Here is a 24,374-nt window from a genome sequence, read left to right on the forward strand (position 1 = left end):
AATACAGTCAAGCCCATGGGCCCCGTTTCCTAATTTTTTGGGGCTATATTCCTCAAATTTCTATTTTGCAGAAAATACGGTGGACAATTAACACACTGAGATTCCCACAACATTCATTTTAATGGTAATTGTCTTGAAGCACATCAGCTCAGAAGTACTACAAAAAGGACTAGAAGACATCAGATTTAATCATAAGTCACATAGCCATAAAGAAAAAAAATAAAATAATGAAAGGCTATGGGGTCTGATCACAAAATACAATGCATCTATGAATCTATTGGTGAACTCCACACAAAACACACTGTTAAAATGAATGCTGAGAAATTAAGGGAAATGTGAGAAGTCTGTCAATTCTATCAGAGGTAGCCAGTCAAAGCAAGGGACACTTGGTACATCTCTAAATGATGATGTTTCAGTGTGTTCTATTTCCACAGCCTGCAGGAGTGTCACCGAGAACAGCTAGAGGATGTACAACCTCTACCATGTCATGTGGTTACCATGGACCTGGTCTTTAACCCGCCAGGGACTTCAGATCTACAAAACCACCACAAGCTCAACTTGCAGACACGACTCCCCCAGGGTATGGCATGTCCTCGGGACAGTGTATAAAGTGGTGATCCTCTCACTGACAGATAATAAATTAACCACAAATGCAAAATAAAAGAAGTAAAAGAGCAAATTAATTAAATTGTGCAGGTCAGGTGTAACAACATCTCCAAGGAGATGCAATTGACCCAAGCAGGCTCTTCACAAGGACCGAGGGTTACACAATCAGGCAGGTCACAGCTTGCCATTGCAACTCCAGCTCTGACTTCACAAACAACTTAGGATTTTAAAAAACACCTCGGTACATGGATTTGATGAGAGGAATACACAGGAGTCAAAATGTGCTCCAAGATTAAGAGTTACAGCATTTGTCAGTGTCCAGGCAAAAGATGTTTCAACCACAGGAAGAGCAAAGCCCTCATTTTGTTCTAAGGAACATGCCAGAAATTTTCACTTTAGTCTGAGAATGGTGGGGGTTGTTTTAGTGGGTTTTTTTTAAAGGAAACATTTTTCTCCTGTGCTTTCTTCCAGCATCGCCTGCAGGACCCGCAGCACTTAGCAGCACTGCCACCATTAGCAGAAAAGTCCTCACTGAACTCTTTGCTGCAGCCAAATCCAGTGAAAGCCAACAATAAACTGAGAATTTATGTGCAAAGTGACATCTGGCTCCAGGGGCCAGGGACAGAAGGGTGATTCAACACAGAAGGAGGGGAGCACCCCACAGCTGCCCAGGCAAGGCAGGACTGCTTGTCTCCTTCCCCAGCCCCCACCATGGCAGCCCGCCTCAAGCCACAGCCTGGTCAAAAGATCACTTACGTTCTTACACGAGCAGAAATTCTCCAAAATATTTGAAAAAAAAGCAACACCTGCCTAAGAGTGACAAGATGGATCCACAATGTAAAATAACTCTCCCCCGCTTTGCATATGCTACTGATCAAAATTGCCAAGTTATCCCAATCTTGCCTTTAGAACAAAAGATGACTATTTTCCACGTTCAGACTAACAACAGCTTGTGACTGTGTTGGACTTAAACTCCACAGCCTGCCCCCAAAAGAAGCACTCGAAGGAACACAGTTCCCTCAGCCTGAGTCTGAAGGTTTCTCACAACCCAAAGCACGATGCCCAACACTGCATGAGCACTTTGCCCCACATATCAAGTGGTGCTCAACACACTGAGCTCTGCAACAAGAGCACACACAGTTTTCAAGCACGACATCCAGCTACAAGCTGCCCAACACCTCTACACAACTGAAATATTGCAAAAGGGCAGAACACCTACCAAACAACAAAAGTTGCAAGAGAAGAACTGGCTGCAGCAGATACCCTAAGTTCAGTCTACATTTCTGGCCTGTTTGAAAACCAAGTGTTTCCAGCTATCACCCCTTGCTCAGAAATGTCACTAAGCTCTGCAGCTACTCAATGCATGCATCAGGTCTTGCTGATAATACAAAAGAGAGTACACGTTCCTTATGCAGCCAAGAAAAGCGGAAATAAATTACCATCCCAGGCTGACGTTATATCTGCAGCTGACGAGGAAGGACTACTGAAGAAACATTCGAGGGTGGCTTTCAAAGGAAATATTTTTGCTTAAAATAGGCCTGAAGTTGGATTTGACATCTCCTCATTTCAAAGAGGCCATTGACTTGGGGAAACAAGCCAGTTATCACCCCCCTTTGGAAGCAACAAAATACCTGCAGAGGTGAATGGGTATCACTCATACAAACTCAGTGTCACTGATGTCCAGTGAAACTGCACAGAACAGGAACCTGAGACAAATCTGCACCCAGCACCACACACAAACCCCAAACTGAAGGAGCAATGACAAACATGGTTTGGACTCCAGTCGTTTAAGTATTTAAAAATGTAACTTATCTTAAACACTCTCCAGAATTAAACAGAAACCCACTACATCATACATGTACAATCAGCTTTCTGGATTTTACTATCCTGAGGAGGCTATCACTGTGTTATAAAGCAACCTCCAAGACTGATCCGTTCACTCTCTTCCTTTGGTTTTAGTCATATTACATCAGTGTTGGAGAAATCAGCTAAGCCAAAATGCTCGCAAAACGGATGTAAAATGTTTCTTATGTAAGCTGCATGTCTTCTTTCAATGCATTCAACATTTGTTGGATATTCTTTAGGCATTTAAGGAAACTAATCTCTACTTACTGTTCCATGGTAGTTCCTGTACATCGGCATTTTCAGGATCTTTGTCAAATAGTCTTCCAGCTGTTTCTACAATTAAAACATTGAAACTTTAGATAAGATGCAGGAATTTTAAAGAAAAAAAACCAAAATCCAACTGTCTGGCATTAAGAAGCAATTAAGAAATCAGACACACTTTTCAGCTTGAATGGATAAATAAATACGTTATTATGTGCTCATGGAAGATTACAGCTCAGCAGCATACACCATTCGATCACAGGTTGTTTACTGTTCACAGATTCATGTTTGTACCTTCCACCAGCAGACCTGTTCCTTGGCACTGTCACTTTAGAGATCAACTTTCTTGACTGAGCCCAAGTTTCACAACAATTTTAAATACAAAACCAGTCCCCGCTGTTTCTGACCCACCCAAATTAGCCTTGTGAGAAAACACAGCCTCAGACACAGCCTATTTAACCAATACATCAGGTTCAAGGGGTGAGGAGCATGGTGACCACGCTGCCCTGTCCCAAAGCCACAGAGAGGTCAGTGGCCAAGCCACCGATTGCTGGAGAGCCTGTCCTCCCCAGGCAGGAGAGGAGAAGAAAAGAAACCATTACAGGAGAAATAATCTCTTCCCATCCTCACGGTAACTGGGCAAAGAAAAGATTAAGCTGTTTGGGCATGGGAAAATGTGCAGAGTACTACAGGACACAAAACAAACAAATGTCATCAGGACCTTCTTCCTTCTCAGCGTTAGCATCACAGCACTGAGCTACCCAGCTGGGCAGTGAGGGTATAGATCCCCATGGTGAAAGCTGTAGGAATGCCACAAGGAAACCAAGGGGGGAAAAAAAAAAAAAAAAGTATCTAGAAAACATTTGTCTTCCTCCTTTAAGCAACATCTCTCTCCTGAAACTTCCTACACAGCAGCAAAGCCATGCACAGCAGGGAGGGTTATCTGCACTGCACAGCCACGAGACGCAACCTTTTGGGATGTGAGGCTTCAGTGGCAGAAAGCCCAGGCAGGGAGTGAACAGCAGAAAGACAATGATAAGCACAGGGTGAACAAACATGGGTTTTTACAGACTCCATTTTTTTTTTTTTTTTCTCTCCAAACAGCAAAGCTGCGATGAAGAGGTAGGAAGACATCCACCCTCTTCATAGAAGGGCCCATCTGTTAACATCTGATGAAGTTACACACAACACGTGTGCCTCGGCTAAAATTACCCACTCCAGCATCAAGAGCCTGACTGTCATCTCCTCTTTCAGAGGCAGACAGGACTGAGTTCTCTCAGATTTTGATGGCCATGGGGCTGCCTCCATCATGCAACTTGACTCTGTGAACTGCCTCTTCTATCTTTAAATTGGAGCAGGTGGGAGGAGGGGAACCACCACTCTCAGCATTGTGGTTTTCCTCAACTGCAGAGGAAAACTTCACCCGTATGAACCCCGGGAGCTGCATCCTCCTCTTTGCACGGAGGAGAATTTGGCTTAAAGCTAGACTTGTCAATGCCTAAGTTTGTCAAGCGAAAGACTTTAATGGTAATAAAACAAGGACTTTGACAGCGTGTGGCTTTGCAAGCAAACTCCATGGCACCTCTGCACTCAGAAGCCCCCCCAGAGCATCCCTCCAGCTCCCACACACCAAACCAGGCACTTACCCTCCGGCTGGAGAAGTGCTCTTCCCGCACCGTGCTCTCCGCCGTGTGCGGCAGACTCGGCATCTGCCTGGGTTCTCCCCTTTTGATGGATTGTCTTCTCACCGTGTGACTGGAAGGAAAAACAAACCCCGACCTCAAGTCAAAGTGCTGCAAGTGTGTGCGTGCCTTGATACGTAACCCTTCTTCTGCAATGCTTTTATTTTTCCTATCCAAGCTCTTAAAAACTGAGATGGGTGGGCAGGAAAGCAAAAACAGGCAAGCGTGGATTCATTTAAGAGCCAGTGTGCTCCAACAGGCTCACAAACAAAAATACAACACAGAAATATCAGAGTTTTGAGGGTCCCCTTTTGCCCTTATAAGCAAAGGTGGCCTAAACCCTATTTTTAGGGCATTATGTTCCCCCATCTCTTAACCCCTCATAATTTCACCTTTCCTAATATGGTCTCCCCACATTCCTCCACATCAGGAGGCTCTTGCTGACCTACACCACTTCTCTTCCCCCTTGTGCTCCCAGCCACCCTGAGTACCAAGGCCAGCCTGGGCAGGGCTGACCACCGATGACAGGGACCTCCATACCTCCCACATCCAGCCCATGCCAACAGAAAGCCACAGCACGCCAACAATTCCCATTAACATCAGCATAACCCTTCCCCCAGTTCAAGGCAATTTCAGCTCAAAAGCTGATGACCTGGGACCCAACATGCTTTCTGTGTCAGCAGAGAGATGCTTGCACCACTTAATTATAGCTGCTAAATATGTAGAGATTAAATATTTTTATTATAGCTGCTAAATATTTGTAGAGGCTAAATTCTTCCACCTTCTCCTCCTTACAGCAAAGTAAACAGGATCAATGAAGCCAAACCGATATGCTGTTAAAAGAGAAAAGATGATCACAACTTCCCAAATCCCACCACATCCGTAGGGCTGCACACTCACCTCCTGGTAGGGATAGGGATGCGCACGAAGGCTTTGTACCTCAGCAGCTCCCTGTGAAACTCCTGGAAGTGCTTGAACTTCCTTTTCACCTGCCAGGTGAACTCTCCATGGGTCAGCTCGATGGTGTAAACGTTGGGGCTTGGTACCTGCAGAGGAGAACACCACCACAAGGGATGCAGCTTTGAAATAAGTCATTTCTGTGCAGCTGCTCATCTAAAGAGCCCTCATTCAATTTTATTTAAGGATCATTCTGTCTCTCAATTTCTTGTTCCACTTTATTAGGTTTTATAAACAGACAGGTAACCTCCTCTCAGCTGTCTTCTGAGACACAGGCATTCTTGCTTCCTCAGTCCATCAACAAGCATGCACAAAATTTACGCACAAACAGCTTTTTAATACAGTTCTACGGAAATTAAATGAAATTTCTGGAAGTTCTGACCTTCTTTGTGGAAGTAAAGCGTTCAACTTCCAACACACGCACTCGAACAGGACATCCCATGAGGTACGTCTGCGTGCCCGGCTCTTTGAACCCATGGGTGTGATAAATGGCAGAGAAGGGAATGCACACTGGAAAGACCACAAACCCTGTTAGTTCAACAGCCTTGTAATGATGGGGATTTCATGTTGGCATGAAAGCCAGCAGACAGCTGCAATACTATAACATGGGAACATTCACACAGCAGCATTAATTCCACTAAAATATATGAGGTTTTATTTAAGAGAGCTTAAAGACAAGCTTTCACAGAAGGGACCTGACTTGAAGAACTCAAGTGCTAAGAGTAACACCTCCTGGTCCTAAAACAGGGTCAGTGGCTGGGCTTGGTAAAACCACTGAGGTTGTACCATCTCTGTCAACAAATTATTGGTTATTAAATCCAGGCAGGACATGGGGTGAGAACATAAAGGCATCAACTCACCGGTGCCTTTTGGGTCATTTAGCACCTCCGAGTCAACCTCCTCCCCCTCAAAGTGGAGCTCCCTGGTGTCCAGGCTCTCGATGATGTTACTCATGTCTGCAGCGATCTTCTTCAGCGTCGATGTAGCTGCATGGCTTTCGGCTTTCAGTGACATCTCAGGGACCTGCACACCTGAGCCACAGGGGGCTGGGGAGGAGGAAGGAGCAGGACTGTCATCACCCCCTCTGCAACACCTTAGCACAGCAGGGCCAAGGGAAAACCCTGGCAGCGTGTGGCCCCATAGTCCCACCAGCCCCTTACCCAAATTCATCCCAACTCTCCCCATCCTACACGGCCAATACAAAATGCCCAGCCCTGCAGCTACAGAAAACCACTGCCCAAAGCAGGTGGAGCAGTAAAAAAACCACAGGTAGCTTCAGGCTACAAGAAAAAATTCCCCCTAATGCCAGCAACCACAGGACTCATACACTCCAGCTGTACTTTAAAATGGAAAATACATAATATTTCACTTTCCAGCTACAAAAACCTGCAGGGGATTGGTTGTGGCTTACGAGTACCTTCACATATTGATTTCAAAGGGAAAGCAAGGAAGCTTCTGCATCAACCCGCCTGATCATCTCAGCTAGCTCTGTAACAATGACAATGCACCAGAAAAAGCACAAATCGTATTAATACCTGACCAAATCCTAAATTTAATTCACACGACGCTGTGTTTCCCAGGTTAGGCTGCACAGAGAAAAAAAGCTCACTCAGAAAATCAGTAGGCATTTTTGTTAAGTGTTCTTCCTTTGACTGAACTAGTGATATAAACATTAAGATTTCCTTTACTTCTATGCACCTTACACAGTTTCCCATGGTATCTGTGTGACTTGTGCTCTCCCACAGCTCCATCCCCTCACCAGGCTCCAAAGTCACAGCCGTGAGGGCTCCTGTCCAGGGAGCAGAGCAGGGTCAGAGGTACCACAGAAAGCCTGAGAGCAACACAGGTGGATGCTACAACTCATCCTCACCCCTCCAACAGCCCCCCAGAGAGCTTGCACCCCTTATACAGCTCAGGTGGCTGCAGGGGACCAGCCCACTGCCCCTTTGTGATGGGGACAGTGGGCAGCAGGAAGGCTGTTGCCTGCTCAGGGCAGTCAGGCAGTGGCACTTGGAGATATTTGGGGACTGACAACTACAGCATTTCCCACTTTCATTCCCACTCACCAGACTACGAGCCCAAGTCAGGACAAAAACGTGGAAAGAAGAAAAAAAAATTAGGAAAAAAAGAAAAATCAAGATGTGAGGCATGTTCACTAAGATTGGCACAAGCTTTCAGTGCTTGTGAGTATTTGCAAAGCTGCTTCTTCCTCCAGGGTCTGCAACTTGCCATGGGGCTGCAGACCTGGCAGCCAAGCTACAGCTCCTGGGCATCTCCGTGATAAAAAGTCCCTTCAATCTTTGTTCTGCTCTACAATAAATGTCACAGCTTGACAGCTACACTGAAAAAATATGGACAGGACAAATTGGCAACATTTTACAGAAGCCAGTACAAGGATGTCCATTTATACTCATGGAAGCTCTTACACTGTGTGAAAGAATGACTTTTAAAAGAAGAGAAAAAAAGAAAAAAGTGCAGCATTTCTGATGTTAAATTCTGCAAAGAACACTGCAATTATTCTTGAGTGAGCTCCGTAGAAAGAGCTGGATATGCTGTAATTTGGAAATAATTTAACATTTTAATACTTCATGTGTTCAGCTACTTTTGAAAGAAAAGTCTATATTATCATTTCCTCTTGAAATAAGTACATAATTTTATTACTACATAAGGCTGATATCATGCAAGCCCCAAAACATGTTAAAATCAGCTGCTTTCAGAAAAAAAGAAACATAAATCCGTTTGCACACAGACTTGAATCAAGAAAAACTGGGTCAATCTCTTCTACCAAAGTAAATGGAGAATCAACAGCTTCATCTCGGGAGTGAGGGCTCCGAGGGTCCTGGCGGCTCTGTCACCTTCCACCAGTGGCTGGGAATGCCACCGCAGCACTTCAGGCTTTAGGACCAGAGTAGGGCTCTCTGGGCTGGCATGTCCCTTCAAGAGATCTGCCTGAATAACTCAAACACAAACCCACACACGTATACCGCCGGGTACCTCATGGCCCTTCTGTCCAGGGAGGGCAAAAAAAGGAATTTGCCTTAGTCCTCGCAGATGGAGATACACTGAGAAGTGGGATGATGAAGGCATTGACATTACCCACCACCTTACCCAGCTGGCACACCCTCCCTGCAGCCGCAATTCAGCATTAGCACTGCCCCACGCCTCCCTCACTGCGCTCGAAGGAAAGACTGTTCTCACCATCAGAAACTTTACACTTTACCTATTACTAATATATGACAGGGGACTTTAATTACTCAGAGAGCACGAGGTACATTTTTGTTTTCTCCTAGCAGTGAAGTCATATCATCAGATATAGACTGGCTTCGGATGTTTGATTTTTCTCCCTAGAAAGCAGGCGTAGATAAATAGCATTCCCAGGTGGGAGACCACGCTATCCGGCTTTCCCAAATAACCCCGGGGGGTGGTGGGGGGAGCCCAGAGCTGCCCCACACCAGGCAGCAGCACTTCCCTGCTCTGCACTAACACATACAATAAAATCCTATTTTATTCCCCCACTCAGCACTCCACGCAAAGAATTTTTTAGGCCATCTTTAGCTGGAAGTAAAGCAGCATCTTGCTCTGTATTTCTTCTGTCTGTATTCACATTGAGAAACAAAATGCAGTTCAGGTTGGTTTGTTTTTTTTTTTTTCTCAGTCTGAAGAGATGCTCTTGCTTCGTGGAAACTTAACGCACTTTCCAAAATAAAAGGTTTGCATGGTCAAAGAGAACACAAGCCCAAACACACTTTGTACGTGCCGTACCGGCAATTACACTCGAAAGAAACCAGCAGATAAATACCACATCAACAAGGCTGGAGGAAGAACACGTGGACAGGAGCCAACACAGAAAGGATGTGCATCCTCCCTCCTCCTCCTCCCTGCCGTGCCAGGTACAGCTGGACTCCCCTTGTCAGATTAATTGATGCAGTCGGTTAATGGATAAACAATTAACCAGTGTATGCAATGACTATTTGCTAAGGACTGCAACAGGGCTGCATAACTCAGGATTCTTTATTTTTTTAAAGCTAAAGCTGTTTTCACAGCTGGCACAGAGAAGTCCTGGGATAAAGCAGACTCCAAACTCAGCTGGACCCAAGTCAGTCCCAGCAGCAAGATTCCCCCCATCGAGACTAGAGACAGATTATCGGCTCGAGAGGGAAAATGTGACTTGCCTATGGCCCTGCCAGAAGTCCCACAAACCTGGGCAGCAGCAGAACCTGAGGGCACGAGGCAAACCCAGCCCCAGGCAGGGAGGGCAGTACAGGGGTCACCAGGAAAGACAGGATGTCCCACCTCCCTCTGAAAGCTTCTGCAAATTGCTGTATACAGCTCTGCTTGGTAAGAGCTATTTAACCTCCTGGTCAGAGTTTCCATGAAGACACTGTCTGCATTCCCACAGGCAAGCCAAGTTAGCGCCTGGGTTGATCTGCAACAGGCTGGGTGCAAACACGTGCCAAGCGCAGTTATCCGTGATTCAGCAGCAAAACAGAAGGGCTGCATCAAGAAGGCCCTGTCTATCCAGTGCCACTCACGGCTTGCACTAATGATGGACTACAGAACAGGCTTATAAAACTTGCTGAAATTGTCAGCTTTGGAGGCTACAATTACATGAAGGACAGAGAGAACTCAAACGATACTGGCAAATTGCAAGAGTGGAAATAATACGATGAAATTTGTTAGAAAGAAGAGCTACATTTGAGTATTTGGCTGTTGCCATTCAGGATAGCAATTAGGCAGCAGTTAAACAAAAAAAAAAAAAAAAAAAGAAAGAAAAACAAGAAAGAAAGACCAGGGGGTTCAGTGAGTCAAGAACCAGCAACCCGAACAAAGGCAAAAACTGTGCCAAAATCCACAAACAGGGTTATTGCCTGCAAGCCAAGAGGAAGGCAGGGTGCAGAAGATGGCTAGAGTCAGACCTAAAGCACTTGGCCTGTGAGAGGACAGTGTCAGGACTGAGGGAAAGAAGAAACTTGGAGGAAACACCTTGGAGTCTGCAAGCCTGTTGAAGACTCTTGTGAGCAGGACGGAAAAGAGATAATTGCTCTGAAATGCTGGTTTAAAGCAAAGACTAGGGAGAAAAATCCCATCTGATGGCATGGGACCATCCAGGAGGGGTTTGCAGAGTCCCCAGGGCTGTAGGTCTGTAAGGGCAGGGGAAAAGGAACAGCCACCCCAGCTCCCCCAGGAGAGACCCCCAGCACACACATACCCCAACCTGCTGCCCAGACAGCCTGGAGCTGGCATGGCCACCTGCATATTAACAGAGGAAAGGGCTGCTCCAGCTTTATCCGGCTCAAAGTCTGCCCGGGGAAAGCAGCAACAAGGAAAAAACACTGAAAAAAAAATAGTCAGCGGTAAAGGAAAACTTTGTAAAGAATGAACAAACAAGGACAAAAGGGAGATGGTAAAAAAAACTGAAAGAGAAAAAACATGCTAAAAAAACCACAAACACTGCTGACACCACCTTTGTCCGGCTCAGTTTTCAGATTAATTATTTCCTCTTCCAAGCACAGTTTAAGCTCTCTGCCTCCCTTCACTGGGCTGTCCCCACAGCACACAAGCCCCAAACTTCTTGAACCAGTAAAATACACTGGAAACAGTGACTGCACCAAAAATCAAGATTTCAACTACAGGAAGAATTACTATAAGAATCAAAATTAACTACATTAATCCCTGAGCCCTTGTGAATGTACTGAAAAGCCTTAGCTCAATCCTACAATTTTGCAAGCCCGATATCTATTTTTTTTATTTGCCAATTTGGTTATGTTTTAACCCCAAGTTATCACTCCAGAGCTCATATGACAATCTCAGCCTTTGCTAAAGAAATGGTGTTTTCCTTCTTGTTGCATAGGACAACAAAAGTATAGCTTTAAAGGCATGGAAACTGGAAGGCAGAAAATGCATATTTTAGTAAATATTCATGAACAGCTCTGTGTTTTGAAGACATTCCTGATGTGAAAATGTATGCAGCTGGTAATAGCACAGACTACCTAAAATTTGGTCGGCCTAAATTTATTCTCTCACACGTATCATGGCAGATCTGCAACAAGCTCAGATAATCGCTGCTCCCCAACAAGTTTACGATGCTGACGAGCACCATGCAGAGCTATGAAACCGAGAAAGCCTTCATTTGGGAAAGAGAGGAGGAGGGAAGAGAAAATACCTAAAGTAAAAACAAGCATTTCCTGCTAATGCCTCCCAGGGTTTGATGTTCTACATCAACTCCCATCCCCACGGCGAGAAACACTATAATCCCTGAAAATTACCCTCATTCCAGTTCTCATGACATCTCTCCCAGTACAGTGACCTTTTGGCAAGGGCTGTGACAAGTGACCTCTGTTCCCATACTTGGCTTTGTCCCGCAGGCAGCGCTGGTGGTGGGACCCACACAAGCCTCCCCGGCTGCAAGGAGCAACACAGACAGGCTCAGGCTAAAACATGGCAACGAGATGGGGTTATTGAAAAGAAAAACCAAAACAAAACCCAAATGACTTGAGCCAGGAATTTCATCTCTCCTTCTCTGCTGCCAGAAGCCTGGGTGCCATAAAAGCACCAAGATCCCAGATGAGATGCCAAGGAAATCCTACACATGATGCCCTCAACAGCTATTTGCCCTGCCCGGTGGTGATGAATCTTTTCCACGTAAGTACTTCCTAATTCAGCACTTTTTAAACCTATAATTAGCTTTGGACCACCCGTTCAAGAAGAAATACCCTCAGCTGACAAGATTCCTGTTTGAGGAGTTATGTGCGTCGCCGGGAGGAGCGGGGCTTGTCACCACCCCCAGGCCTTGGCCCACCTTCCTTCCACAGTCCTCATCAGGTGTCAGACCTCCATCGAGCAGCCGGGAAGTCTCCCTCAGGCTCAGGGTCCCTGCCAGCATCTGCAAAGAGGGTCCTGCTTTTCCAGCCCAGGAAAACGACATACCCACATGGAGCAAAAAAGATACACGCTGATTTCTTTCTTCAGTATACACTCCCCCAGTACTTAAATCAAAACGCAAGGGCTTTTGTAGGTAGTGTGTTACATTCCCTAAGTATGAAATTAAAAGACGGGGGGGGTAAAAAATGCTCAGCATGACTTAACTCTGCTCCTAAGTTCAGTACATGGAAGCCATTTAGCCAGACAAGCAAGCGGCCAGCATGACACGTGGAGACGCCTCCTGAAAATCTGCCCTTCGGGATGTTCATACTAAAGGGACAGCACAAGAGAATTAGAATTTATTTTAAAACACACAAAACAACTCTTGAATAAGAACCAAAGCATTGCTGCCACCCTGGAAAGATCTGGAGCTGGAAAAGAACTGAAATACAAATCCAAATCAACAGCAAACATCATGTTCAGACACCATCCAGACCTAAATTTCTTATCTTTGGCCCAATCCTGATAAAACCAAAATACTTTAAAACACCGTTTCCAAAACAATTATTCTCGCAAAGTTCCTACATTTAATAGTAATACCTCTAAAAGCAGGATCCAATTAGCACTTCCCACTTTAATGACTGCAGCACAATTCCCTGTTCTGCTTTATTGATTTCCATAGTCCTTCCCACGTGAGGCTTATAGCCAAGCCACCAGCCTGCCCGGTGGAAAAGCTAAGTCACAGGAATCCACACAGCTTGTTTCCAACAGGGGACGAGATGCTTCAAGACTGGGATTGCCTGGAATGGTAAATCTATGGAAGTCTCTCCTGTGCTATCTGTATCAGGGCAGAGCCCCTTCTGCTCCTGTACTGGGTTCTGCAGCATCCGTCCCACAACACTTGTGCTAAAGAAAAGGCAACAGGGGAGGAAAAAAAAAAAAAAAAGGCAGGTCAAGGGAAACGATGAGGTAAGGCGCTGGTCATCACGGCAGGCAGCGCTGTCATCGCATGGTGACTAACCCAGTGCTGTAGTCAGAAAACCCCTCTGTGCTGCGTTTTTCTCCACACCCAGGACCAGCCTAAGCGTCAAGGCACTTCCCAAGGACTCATTTTATTTGCTTTAGAGAACAGACAAAGGAAAACATAAATATCCACAGATGAGCAGCAGCTGCTGATCTCACGCAGATGCGCTGGGGGCTCTGGGGCTCCTGCTCGCCCTGGCACAGGGGTCCCGCTCCCCCCTGCCCGGCAGCACACCTGGAGCACAGCCCCTGCTCCCCGGGCTGCCATGGGAAGCCAATCATTAGGTATTTATCAGTGATTAATGCCAGTCTTTCACACACTTACTCATCACCATGTTTTGGATTCCTCAGGTACAGACGAGCATGTTTAAGTAGAGCACTTGCACCTTGTGCTGTGCATCCTCTGGGGAGCTGTGCTTGACCCCTGGATCACTGTGAACCCTCTGCTCTCTGAGGTGGTCATGGCACACACTCTGCACCCCTAAACCCCGGAACACTGCACATAACACTCTTCAAAGCCAGGACAGAGGATGCCCAAAGCCTCCAGCACCCAGTTATCCACCCCCAGAGACCTGCCAGCACTGTAGCTGCAGGTAGGCAAAGGCAACCGGGTGACACCACCTTTGGTATCAGCACCACCTCAGCATCCCCAAACCCCACAACAGATGCAACAGGGAGCAGCCAGGAGAGTTCCAGGCTGAAGGAAAAGAGGGGCTGGAAAAAGTCCCTCCTTCCAAGAGCTCAAACAGTAGGAAGATCAAAGGATGCAGCATGTCAGAGCACTGACAGAGCTTGGCATGAGGCAGAGACCATGAAAGCTTTATATAAAATTCTAGAAGTCAGGAGCTTGTCAGGGCAATAAGAGTGATGCAGAGGACTCTTGAAGTAACCATCTCCACAATGATCAGAGCTGACAAGGACCACCGTGCTGCTCGCGGGATGGTAAGCATCGCTGCCGCTCTTATATATAGTTGAAAACGTCATATAAATACAGGACATATTTTCATGATCTAAACGTATAGATGTCTACGTGGCTGATGTCCTGTACATCACTCGATGCTATTCTGGTATCTCCCAGTGCCGTATCTGCTCCAGCGACCACCACCTGCCAAGTCGCGTTTCTGCAGGGAATTTCAGCAGCTCGGAGCTGAGCGGGCGTGCTGGAAGGCAGCCCAACACCTCCATCCCATGGCAGGGTTAGATGACAGCTGATAAATGCAAACACAAATCTTCACATAACTCCCGCCAGCCAAGCTAAAGCCGGTGAAAGCAGTGCAGCCCGTGTGGGGAGGGATTCAGGGACTGCAGCAGGATCTGTCAGCCATCGCTCCCCAGCCCTGCTCCCTGCCCAGGCACTCCCTGCTCTAGAGCAAGGCAGAGAGTGCAGGTACATGTCAGGAGGTCACCATCCCCTCTCCAGCTGCAACCCTGCTGCTTATTGCCAAGTTTCCATTAAGTGGGAACATAATTTTTCTTTTCTCCTTCTGCTGTTAAAAAAAACCCCACCACACGAAAAAGCACACGAGGTGCTAACTTTTTGTTGACCCTTTACGTGACTTGCTCAAAGAAATGAGAAATTTCTGTGGGTATCACAGCAACAAGGAGTACCAGATTGAGACCATGTATTTTCACTAATAGTTTATTGCTTTAATAAAGTGCTGTTTCCATTGTCTTGATTTTTTTTTTTTGTTTGCTTGTTTTAATGGAACTCCTCATATAATTTTCATTGGAAAAAAAACAGCTGGCACAAGCAGAAGGCCATGACAGTAGCACTTCATTGCAGGACTCGAAATGCTCCCGCGCAAGCAGCAGCCAAGTCCAGCTCCCTCCCCTGTCTGGGGAGTTCAAGGCACAGGCTCATCTCCCAGGACACCACCAGCTTCAGGGACAACCACTGCCCCACCACGGAAGTTTTGTTGCTGCTTTTGTTCCTCTTAAAGCCCTCCAAGTGCAGAGAGCGTGGCTGGGACCCACATGCAGCACCCACCTGGGCAGCCCCCAGCTCCATGCAGGTGTCTGCAGGGTGCCACCTCATGCTGATGCTTCCTGGTGCCATGAATCAACCCTGCGCACGCTGAACATTCACCTCTGCCAAGCTGTTTGCTTACTGTGTGCACAGCATGTCAGGGACATACTTTGGTAAACCCAAAGCACAGGGTGAACGTCAGGTTCACAGGAGCAGGAGGAGCTGTGGCACCTCAGGGACACTACGCACCTCCAGCCGTCCCATCAAGGGTATGTCACAGCTTCTCTCTCAGCTCCTTGGCCAGAACCCCACTGCCTCCCCAGCCCAAATGAGACCCCGCACCACCCTGAGAGCACTGTCACTGCTGTCCCTGTCCAGAGCAGGGACAGGCTGGAGCCACGGGTGCAAAGCCCCATGACATGGTGCAGGCACTCGCATTGCCCCGAAATGCTCCCGTGCCCCTGCAGGCAAACTTGGATTTAGCACCTTTCCAAACTGAAGCTTCATAATGATTTTTTTTTTCCCCTGAACAATGCATTTAAAGACATTTCATGCATTCTGGCTAACACACTCCACAAGAATTTCATGTCTCCATCCTTGGCCGACTTCCATTCTTTAGTCTACCCCTAAAGCTACAGCACTCAATGGCCTCAGCTCCCACCATCGACATCTGCCATCACACCCAGCACCACATGCCCATTGTACAATAAGACATCGTGCCCAAAGAGCCAGCAACATGTGTCAGAGGTGGTGACAGGTAGGTGCATGCCTGCTCCTGTTCCACATTTCCAAAAGCAGCTGCTTATCCTCAGCCACAGCCAACAGCAAGCACCAACACAGTCAAACATCAGCCTTTGGCCTCCCTTTCAAACCCAGAAGTCTCCTACCAGCTCATCAGCAGTTTCATCTGTAGATCTAGGATAATATTAAGGCCTCCCAAGAACTGCATTTTCCTTCTCCCTGGCCAGCTAAAACAAATATTTGAGAACTTCTAGTTTGTCAGAAGAGAACAGTTGGCTTGGGGACATCCTAGGAGTAATTGTAAGAGAAGCTGTGAGCCGAGCTCAGAGGGCAAAGGTGACACTGTCCCCAAGACTTTACAGAGGGCTTCAGGTGGCTTTGCGAATCAGCATCTCCCAAGGAGACCCTTCGTAGGATCATAGCAGCACCCAGGACACCAGGTACTCAAGTTACTGAAAAGTCAACTTTTCTATACCTTCAAGTGTTTGCTTCATTATCAGAATTACAGATGAGCAAATAATTACAGAAGTTCAGTTCGGATTTTGCAAATAACTCTGGAATGATGGTTGATGTTTCAGATCAGTACCTGCTGAACTAAGATCAAACCCAGGCAAATTCAATAGAAAATTGCTCATTATAAAAAAGTAACTTGCAGAAACAGAATAGCTCCCCTATGTTTCTTGCTTAAATACAACTAAACACCTGCAAATTTATGCAAAATAGCTCATTTACACACATTGACAATACTGACAGCTTCCTTAGAACAAAATAGATGCCTCAGATACATTTTTTTTTTATCTTCCTCTCCCAGAGGGAAAAAAAATGCCTCAGTTAAGCCAGCACAGAAGAACACTGATGGCAAGCAGTGAAAGATGGTGCTCATGTCGGAACTCAAATTGAGCTTCAGCTGCCTCCTCGTTCCTCCCGCTTACTCACATGCCCAGACCTCCACTATCCTACAAGCAACACAGGTGTCTGGACAAGCCAGAGACACCCTGCAGCTCTTCCTCATTCTGTGAAACCTCCCATATAGTATTTTTCCACCCGTTTCTAGAGGAAATCTCAGCATTAAGGTTACAACTTACAAGCTTAACCCTCCAGACCTCAGCACAAGATGGGCAGCTGCACACAATGAGCCAAAACATAAACATTATTTTTTCCCCTCAAATGCCATGACTTTCCGGAGCAGCACTACTCGGAAAGATGTCTGCAGATAGTTTTCTACATGTACAAAAAAAAGGTATTTGGCAGAAAGAAAATCAATAGCTTTGGCAGAGGAAAAAAAAAAAACCCTGAATGGGCTCAGACACCAGTTCCCATCTCACCAGTTCTTCTCCCAGTGAAGAAAATGGCTTATTTGCCATAATTGCTGCCAAAGCTCAGCAGGATCAGGTCTAACCACAGAAATTTCAGAGCCACCATGAGTCATCTACTATTCTTTCTTGGTTAGACTTAACACTGGGTGGGACACTTACATAAAAAAATCATCAATTTGCAGGAAACCTCCGTCATGGAAAAATACACTTCAGAACATCTCATGGGGACTACATAAATAGACATCTAGAAAAAGAGGAATGAGAGACCAAAGCATTTCTTTCCAAAAACACTATGATTGGCCTCTCCGAATTATTTCAGCAGCCGAATTATTTCAGTTGTAACAGAGAGGACTGCTGAGCTTCCTGGGAGACCCCAGCACCCGTGGGTGCTTCCCACCGCACCCAAGAAAACATTAAGCAAAGCAGATTTGTGTTCTTTGTGTGGAAAAGTCAACTGCATCATGTAACTGCAGATTGCTTGAACAAAAAGAAAAAAATGCAGGCCCAAAATATTCACTTGTTTAACTTCTTGTGCGTCACACTCAAAGTTTGCTGAGGGAGAGAGAAAAATTTTAATTAAAAGAGAAAAAAAAGTGACATTGCCTTTAGCCAGGTAGTGGGGCGCACTTATGAGGTACTGCCATGGCCACAACACCGCAGGTTACTGAAAGTGTTGGAAATGTGCAATTAATTACACTTGCTGGTTTATTTTTACCTCGGGGATCCCTGAGAGGCTGCAAGCAAGCACCAGCCCAGCTGATGGTGAGAGAAGCCTGTGCTGCGAGGCGCATCTGATGCAAGAACGATGCAGCGAGCAGCGTGTGCTCAGGAGAAGGGGAAATAAAGACCAGGGCAAAGAACAAGAAATGCGGATTTCTGATTTAAAAAAAATCCTCCTCCCAGAAGTCCAGTTGTAAAACAGGTGAAGTTTCTGGGAAGCAGCTCGGCGATGCGTTGGTTCTGGTGGCACAGAGGAGACCCAGGGCACGCCACTGGCGGGACCCTGATGGGAAAAGAGCCAAGACACAAGCTCCTGCATGGCAAGACAACCAGAAACACCAACTGGCTGTGAATCACCCGCTTGGACAGAAGCTGTCAGAGCCCTGCTCTGTGGGACATTGTCTGCCTCATACTGCCTTTTGTCTCCGCGTGCTGGAACGCTTGTCCCGGAGAAGAGTGGTCCCTCTGTGCCCAGACCCCCTTCCCCAGCCGTGGGGGGGGCTGTAAACAGCCCGCAGAGCTGGGGAGCAGCACCCGATCCCCCCGCGGCAGGCGCGGGGGAGCCCAGGAAAGCACCAGACATTTATCAGAGGGTTTATCTTATTTCAGCAAAAAGTCCTCATGTGAAGGCTGCATACATGGGCTCATTGCACAGGCAGAAATAAAAATCCAAGACAGGAATTGGGCCCACTCACAAGTTGACCTGAAAATGCAATGAAGGAAATTGCAATTCAATTCTTCTTCCACCAATAGGGGTGTAAAACCAGAAAAATAACTCCCAACACCATGAATATTCATGCTGTCATTATAGCATAAACAGGACTCCACAGCCAAGGAAAAAGTCTTTCTCTTGAGTAAACCTGCAAATAGCAATGAGGTTTTTCATCCTCAGCTCTGCACCTCCTCTCTGAGGCTTTCCATACCCCACCCCAGCTTGCCCAGCGTGGGCAGTGGAAGGATGCTCTTTCTCTTCTGCAAAATTTCCACCCCGTTACTATTCACATTGCTTTTTTATTACAGCCTTTATCCCTAGAGAGTCAGTTCCTTAAGGCAGAAGACCATTCCTTATTTTATCTATGCCTTCCCTGTCAGAAGAGAGGGGATAGAGGAAGAAGGGACAACATTATTACACTAAGATAATTAATGTAAACTGGCTACTCTGCTGTCAAATCCTACTAGAGGTGAAGCACAGTTTTATTTGCTGGAGCTCAGTATGGCCAGCACTGTGTCCCCAGAGAGCAAAGGGAAAGTTTTAAGGGAAAATGGTTGCAGAAACACAATCAAAGAGCAAGGAGGTGTGAATACTGCCTGTGGCTGATGCTGGCTTCGGTGTGGACTCGGTGCAGAGCAGCAGATGTGTGCCAAAGAGATGCTGCTGGGTCCATTCCCACCCAGCCCCACTCTTGGGCATATCTTCTTAACAACAAAGCAAGCACATTACCCTGATAAGATTGCTATCTCAAGGTGATTATCTCAATATTAAAATCCTGCATCTCCTTCTGGCAATAAACTCTGACCACATGCTGCGCTGTCACCCAGCACACCGCGCTTGCTGCCAGAGCAGCAGCAGGTCCTTCTGGCTCCATCCCCCTCCCTGACCCTTTTTAGCAAGTTTTCCCTCACCAGTATCTATTTAGACTCACACAAGCCAGAGCTGTTTTTAAATTGCAAGTTTTTATTCTCAGAAGGAAAACTTGCCTCCCTGCCGGTGAGGAGGCAGCACGTGCTGGGGGGATACCTGGTGCTGTCCCACCTCATTTTGGGGTCCCAACTCTCCAGCAGGGAAGCAGCAGCCACCAGACAGCTTCTCCCCCCTCCCCGCATCAGCAGATGGGTGCCCAGGGGACGTGGCACCCCAGCGCAGGCGAGCTGTCTGACAGACACAAGTCCCGCTCCCGCTTTGTTACGTAAACCCCCAGGTTTTGGTGTTTATCTGCTTTCGGGATCTAGAAAGCACTAAATGCCACCGCAGCGCGTGGGCACGAGGAGCGAGGGATGCGCCAAGCGCTCAGGGCAGCGGCGATGGCACGCGATGCCAACCCCAGAGATTAGAAACCTCCCACTATTATTGCATGGAAACAGAGAAAACTTGGAATCCTGAACACACAAATACATATATATATAAGCCATGATCCACAAATCCACATTTCCCTCCTGTTTGCTGCCCCCAGGCACAGGAGCCAGGGTAAGGGTACATGTCCCCTGCTCCAAGGACCACAGCTGCTTCCTGCTATCCTGTACACCCTGCACCAAACAGGTTGGGGAGCAGCATGACAAATATTTTGTAAAGAAAAGCTGCCAAACAGAGGTTTTGGGTTTGTTTGTTTCCACCCCCCCCCCCCCCCCCCCCCAATTCCTCCACCACCTTCTGCGTTCCAGGGTATCTGCACATGTGGAGCTGGTATGTGCATCTGGCAGATGCTCAGGAATCCATAAAAGCAAGTGACAGGGCAGGGGCACCTGGCTAAACAGCTGTTAAAAATATTTTTTTATATGTATAAACAAAAAAGTTAAATTGTTTATATATACATGTATCACTATCCTGCAGCTCAGCAGGGCCAAGGTCTGGCCCCGCAGTCAGCTGCAAAGAAGCCAGGCTATGTGCCAGCTACTCACACATCCCACATCTCAAAGTGCAGAAAAAGCGTGGCAAGAGGCACCTGAATAAGGACCAAAAAACCCTTCTTTTTGGAAAGAAAGGAAAAAAAAAAAAAGCTGGCCAAGGTTTTGTGAAGGGAAATTAAAAAAAGAACCTAACTGCAACTTCTGTCAGACACAGGGCCATGACCAAATTTCTCCTGGTCCCTGCAGGAGTGTTTCCACCGTACAGGACATGTGAGAGCAAGTTAAAAAACACACCATCATTGTGAGCCAGACAATAGGAGGAAAAAGCATGAAGTGTTTGCCCTCACCCTCAGCTAAGGGTGCTTACTGACATTGGACACTCCGACAACCCAACACTCAGAAGAAAACAAAACTTATTCCTCAGCTCCATTACACACAGATTTAGGGCCGCTGTATGGCGCTCATTCACACTCAAACTTTTTCTTTAATTATTAAGTGACTTGCTGCAAAATAGTTGCTCCGTTGCAAAATTAAGGAACTACCTGTTTGCAACAAAGGCAAGAGAAAGGTGCTTCTCATAACAGAGTACGGTGGATTGCTGCTTTGGTTATTTCAGAGACTGGGGCTTTGGTTATTTCAGAGACTGAATTTCTCCTTCGGTACATTCATTAGGTAGAGACGATAAATCTAGAAGCTTGTATGAACATTAATAACTGATATCTTCTTTATGATTTCAAGGGAATAAAATTTATGGCAACAGTGTCAATTAAGTGCATTCCCTTGACATTTCTTTCCCTGAAGATTTACTAACTTGCTTTAAATCAATTACCAGAAAAGGAATAACTGTAAAAACCCAAGTTCAGTTCATGACTAAGAGACTGAGGAGACACAACTGCACTTCTTTGCACGGTTTATCAAGGAAGAGATTTCTCAAATCAGTGCTGGAGAGCAGACCCACTGTAAAACAAGGGATCTTTCCTTTACTGCAGACACACCTGCAGTCTAAAGAGCACTTCATAAATTAAAGGGGATAACAGTGTTAAGTTGACACAAGCCTTTACACTTTGCTACTATTAAGCAGTAAAAATGTCTAGGTGAGGCATGGGATTTCAGGCCACTTCATGAAAGAATGATTTCACCAGCAACAACTACCTAGCTAGCGCTTAGAATTTCATTTATATATGTAAAGCAGTATCTCCAGCGTTCAAAGAAGCTGCAATTCCAAACCCAGCAAATTCTTCCTCAGCTGTGAGAGGTCAGGAGACACCTGCCAGCAACAGCATTATTTGTGGCAGGAGTTCAAGCCTCTCAACATAAAACCAGCATCATAGCCCCCAGGAGAAGTCACTTGATTAAGTCTTTTCCAGTAAGACTGGAGCCTCAACACTAATTTTTAATAATCCTGAAAAGGAGAATGTTATGTATCTGGACAAAGTGGAACGTGCAAATGGGTATTGAAGTGAGACCCTGTAATCTTCTCCAAGTGGGAAAGCTAAACCTTAGCAAAATAAAAATTAAAGACATACCTTTCGATAAACTTCCATTGAATCTGCTGAACCACAGTCTGCAGGAATCTCTCTAAATTTTAACAGGTCTTTTCAGAGGGATCTGGGTTTCTCCCCAGCCTGTTTTGATAAACCTCAACCTTCTCCCCCAGGAAGCTCTGACCAAGCCTGGGGCTGGCCTCTCACCAGTGGGGAGGGCAGCACCCGGGGGCAGCCCCCCCAGCCAGCTCAGCCCCACCTGAAGATGGCTGATGGGGACACTGTGGCAGTGTGGGCACTGCAGGTCTCCCACGTGCTGCACCCCCAGCCCCAGCAAAGGCCAGACACACTTCCCTACCACAAAAAAAAATTATTTTACAGGTTTGGTGGTATCTCACAGCAAAAAAAGAAGGAAGTGCCCCTTTCAGCCACAGGCAAGCACAGGGCAGAGCAGAGCAGCTGTGCAAGGGGGGCTGGTGGTGACCATCCCGCACCAGCGCTCAGCACCCATCCCCTGAGCAAGGATCAGGGATCCCAGCATCCTTGGGCAGCGCTCAGCATCACACAGGAATGCTTATGCTGAAGGAAGGGGCTTTCTGTATATTCACAGTAAATACAGCGCAGACAAATGGCAAGCTGAAAAGGAAGGGTAGCCCAGGGCTTAAACTTGGAGCTTCCCAACTTCTGGCAAAGCTGGGCAGGATTTGGCCATGAGACCCAAGCCATGGAGCTAACACTCCTGTGAGCATCATGAGAAGAGGTGGTCAGAAATTAAGTTCCCCGGTTATCTGCAAGTCTCTGGCATGAGCTCACGCTATCAAATGCCAGAGACGGCATGGGAAGGAAAACATGAATTCTTGAGCGATTAAAGACACTCGAGAAAGAGTTCCCACCCCCCGAGTTGCAAACAAACAGAGAGCATTTGTCCCAGCAGCCATGGACACACCAGACTTGCTGTGACATCCCATTACTTACCACCTCCAACCAAACCCCAAACTAACAGCTTCACCCACCCAATTAAACCACCAGTGTTTGTCCCCCAAACAGCCACCTAACTCCAATGGCTTCAGAGGCATTGTGTAGATTTACTTATAGGAGGGATCTGGAGACCATGTAGACCTGGACACACAATTTGTATTGTCCTGCTGCGTGCGGAGAGCCCGTGTCAGCCCTGACCGCACAGGCGAAGCACTCCCAAAGTCAACGGAGCTGCACCAGCATGGATCCCTGCCCAGGGCAGATCTGGGGCATCTGGGGGGGCTGAAGATTTCCAAAGAGCAGCCTCCGATACCAAGCATGAGCATCGTGCCAAATAAAGAAAAACAGCAACAGGCAGAAAAGGCTTTCATTGCAAGAAAAGGAACTGGGAGCTCGGCCGAAGGGGTTGTGGCAGCCGGCTGCCAGCATGCCGGGAACCTCTCCAGTTTATCCCATATCCCGAAACTGCGGCTGCTAGAAGGGACAGGGCAGAGACTTTGGAGTCGTACCAGCCAGATACATCTCAGCAACACTGAAGTTCACAGCAGATGTACAGCTCCCACCTCCCAATCCCCCGCTCCAGAGCCCCCACGGCTGACTCCAGGCCGGCGCGGGGCTCACCAGCCTCGCCGGATCCCAACCTCCCCGGTGCAAAGCATGAAAAAATCAGTAAATCAACCCAAGTACGTCCTACGGGGCTGATCAACACCGCCCATTGGCAAAGTTTGCTGCCCAGCCTCAGCGAAGAGCCGGAGCAGGGACTTAACTTGAAAAATAAACGTGCTGTGCTTAAGCAACCGCCTTTTTTTCCCCCCCAAGCCACCCCAAAGCCAACCCCCCCTCATCGCAGCGAGCCGGGGCACCCCGGGGAGCGCATCCCCCGCCCGCCCCGCCGAGGGGAGCCGAGCCGCTCCGCAAACAACCCGCAACTCCGGAGCTTTTCTCTACCAACCTCCTGCCCCGGTGGAAGCGGGAGCCTCATGGTGCTGTCAGGGCCGGCACGACCGCGTCTTCCTCCTCCTCGCCCTTCTTCCCACCCCCCGCTCCAGCCCGGGCCGTGGCGGGGGCCCCGCAGCCCCAAGAGCCGCCCCGCAGCCCGGCACCGCCCGGCCCCTCGGCTCCAGCATCCAGCTGGCTCCCCCCCGGCAAAGGGAAGCGTGACCCACCCCCCCGGCACTCCAGCCTATGAGCTCTTGCTAATTAAGGGGAAACCACTCCCCGCGAGTTAAGGAGAAGATTGGGATACCGGCAGGAAGGGTGGAGGGAAAGGGCAGGGTGGTTGAATGGGTTCTGCCCCTTTTTCTAGGGTGGGTGCGTAAGGAAAAAAAAAAAAAATAAAGAAGTGATCCATTAGCAGTGAGGAGAAAGT

General features: G+C 47.3%; 1 protein-coding gene across 4 annotated transcripts in view; it reads right to left on the reverse strand.

Moving 5' to 3' along the window:
• PLD1 (phospholipase D1) overlaps positions 1-24,132 on the reverse strand; it is a 68,489-nt gene extending 44,357 nt beyond the window's left edge. The window contains exons 1-6 of one of the 4 annotated variants that reach the window (XM_074878510.1): positions 23,958-24,132; positions 6,212-6,397; positions 5,734-5,861; positions 5,295-5,440; positions 4,359-4,467; positions 2,719-2,784 (exon numbers count right to left, since the gene is read on the reverse strand). In XM_074878510.1, the coding sequence (XP_074734611.1) occupies positions 2,719-2,784; positions 4,359-4,467; positions 5,295-5,440; positions 5,734-5,861; positions 6,212-6,365 (603 nt within the window). In that variant the 5' untranslated portion in view covers positions 6,366-6,397; positions 23,958-24,132. Of the gene's footprint in view, positions 1-2,718; positions 2,785-4,358; positions 4,468-5,294; positions 5,441-5,733; positions 5,862-6,211; positions 6,398-22,069; positions 22,167-23,957 lie in introns of those variants that run through there. The other 3 variants (XM_074878508.1, XM_074878511.1, XM_074878509.1) reach the window with 3 other exon arrangements.
• Between the last annotated feature and the right edge of the window lie 242 nt (positions 24,133-24,374).

The sequence above is a fragment of the Strix uralensis genome, chromosome 9, assembly GCF_047716275.1.
Source record: "Strix uralensis isolate ZFMK-TIS-50842 chromosome 9, bStrUra1, whole genome shotgun sequence".
Lineage (NCBI taxonomy): Eukaryota > Metazoa > Chordata > Aves > Strigiformes > Strigidae > Strix > Strix uralensis.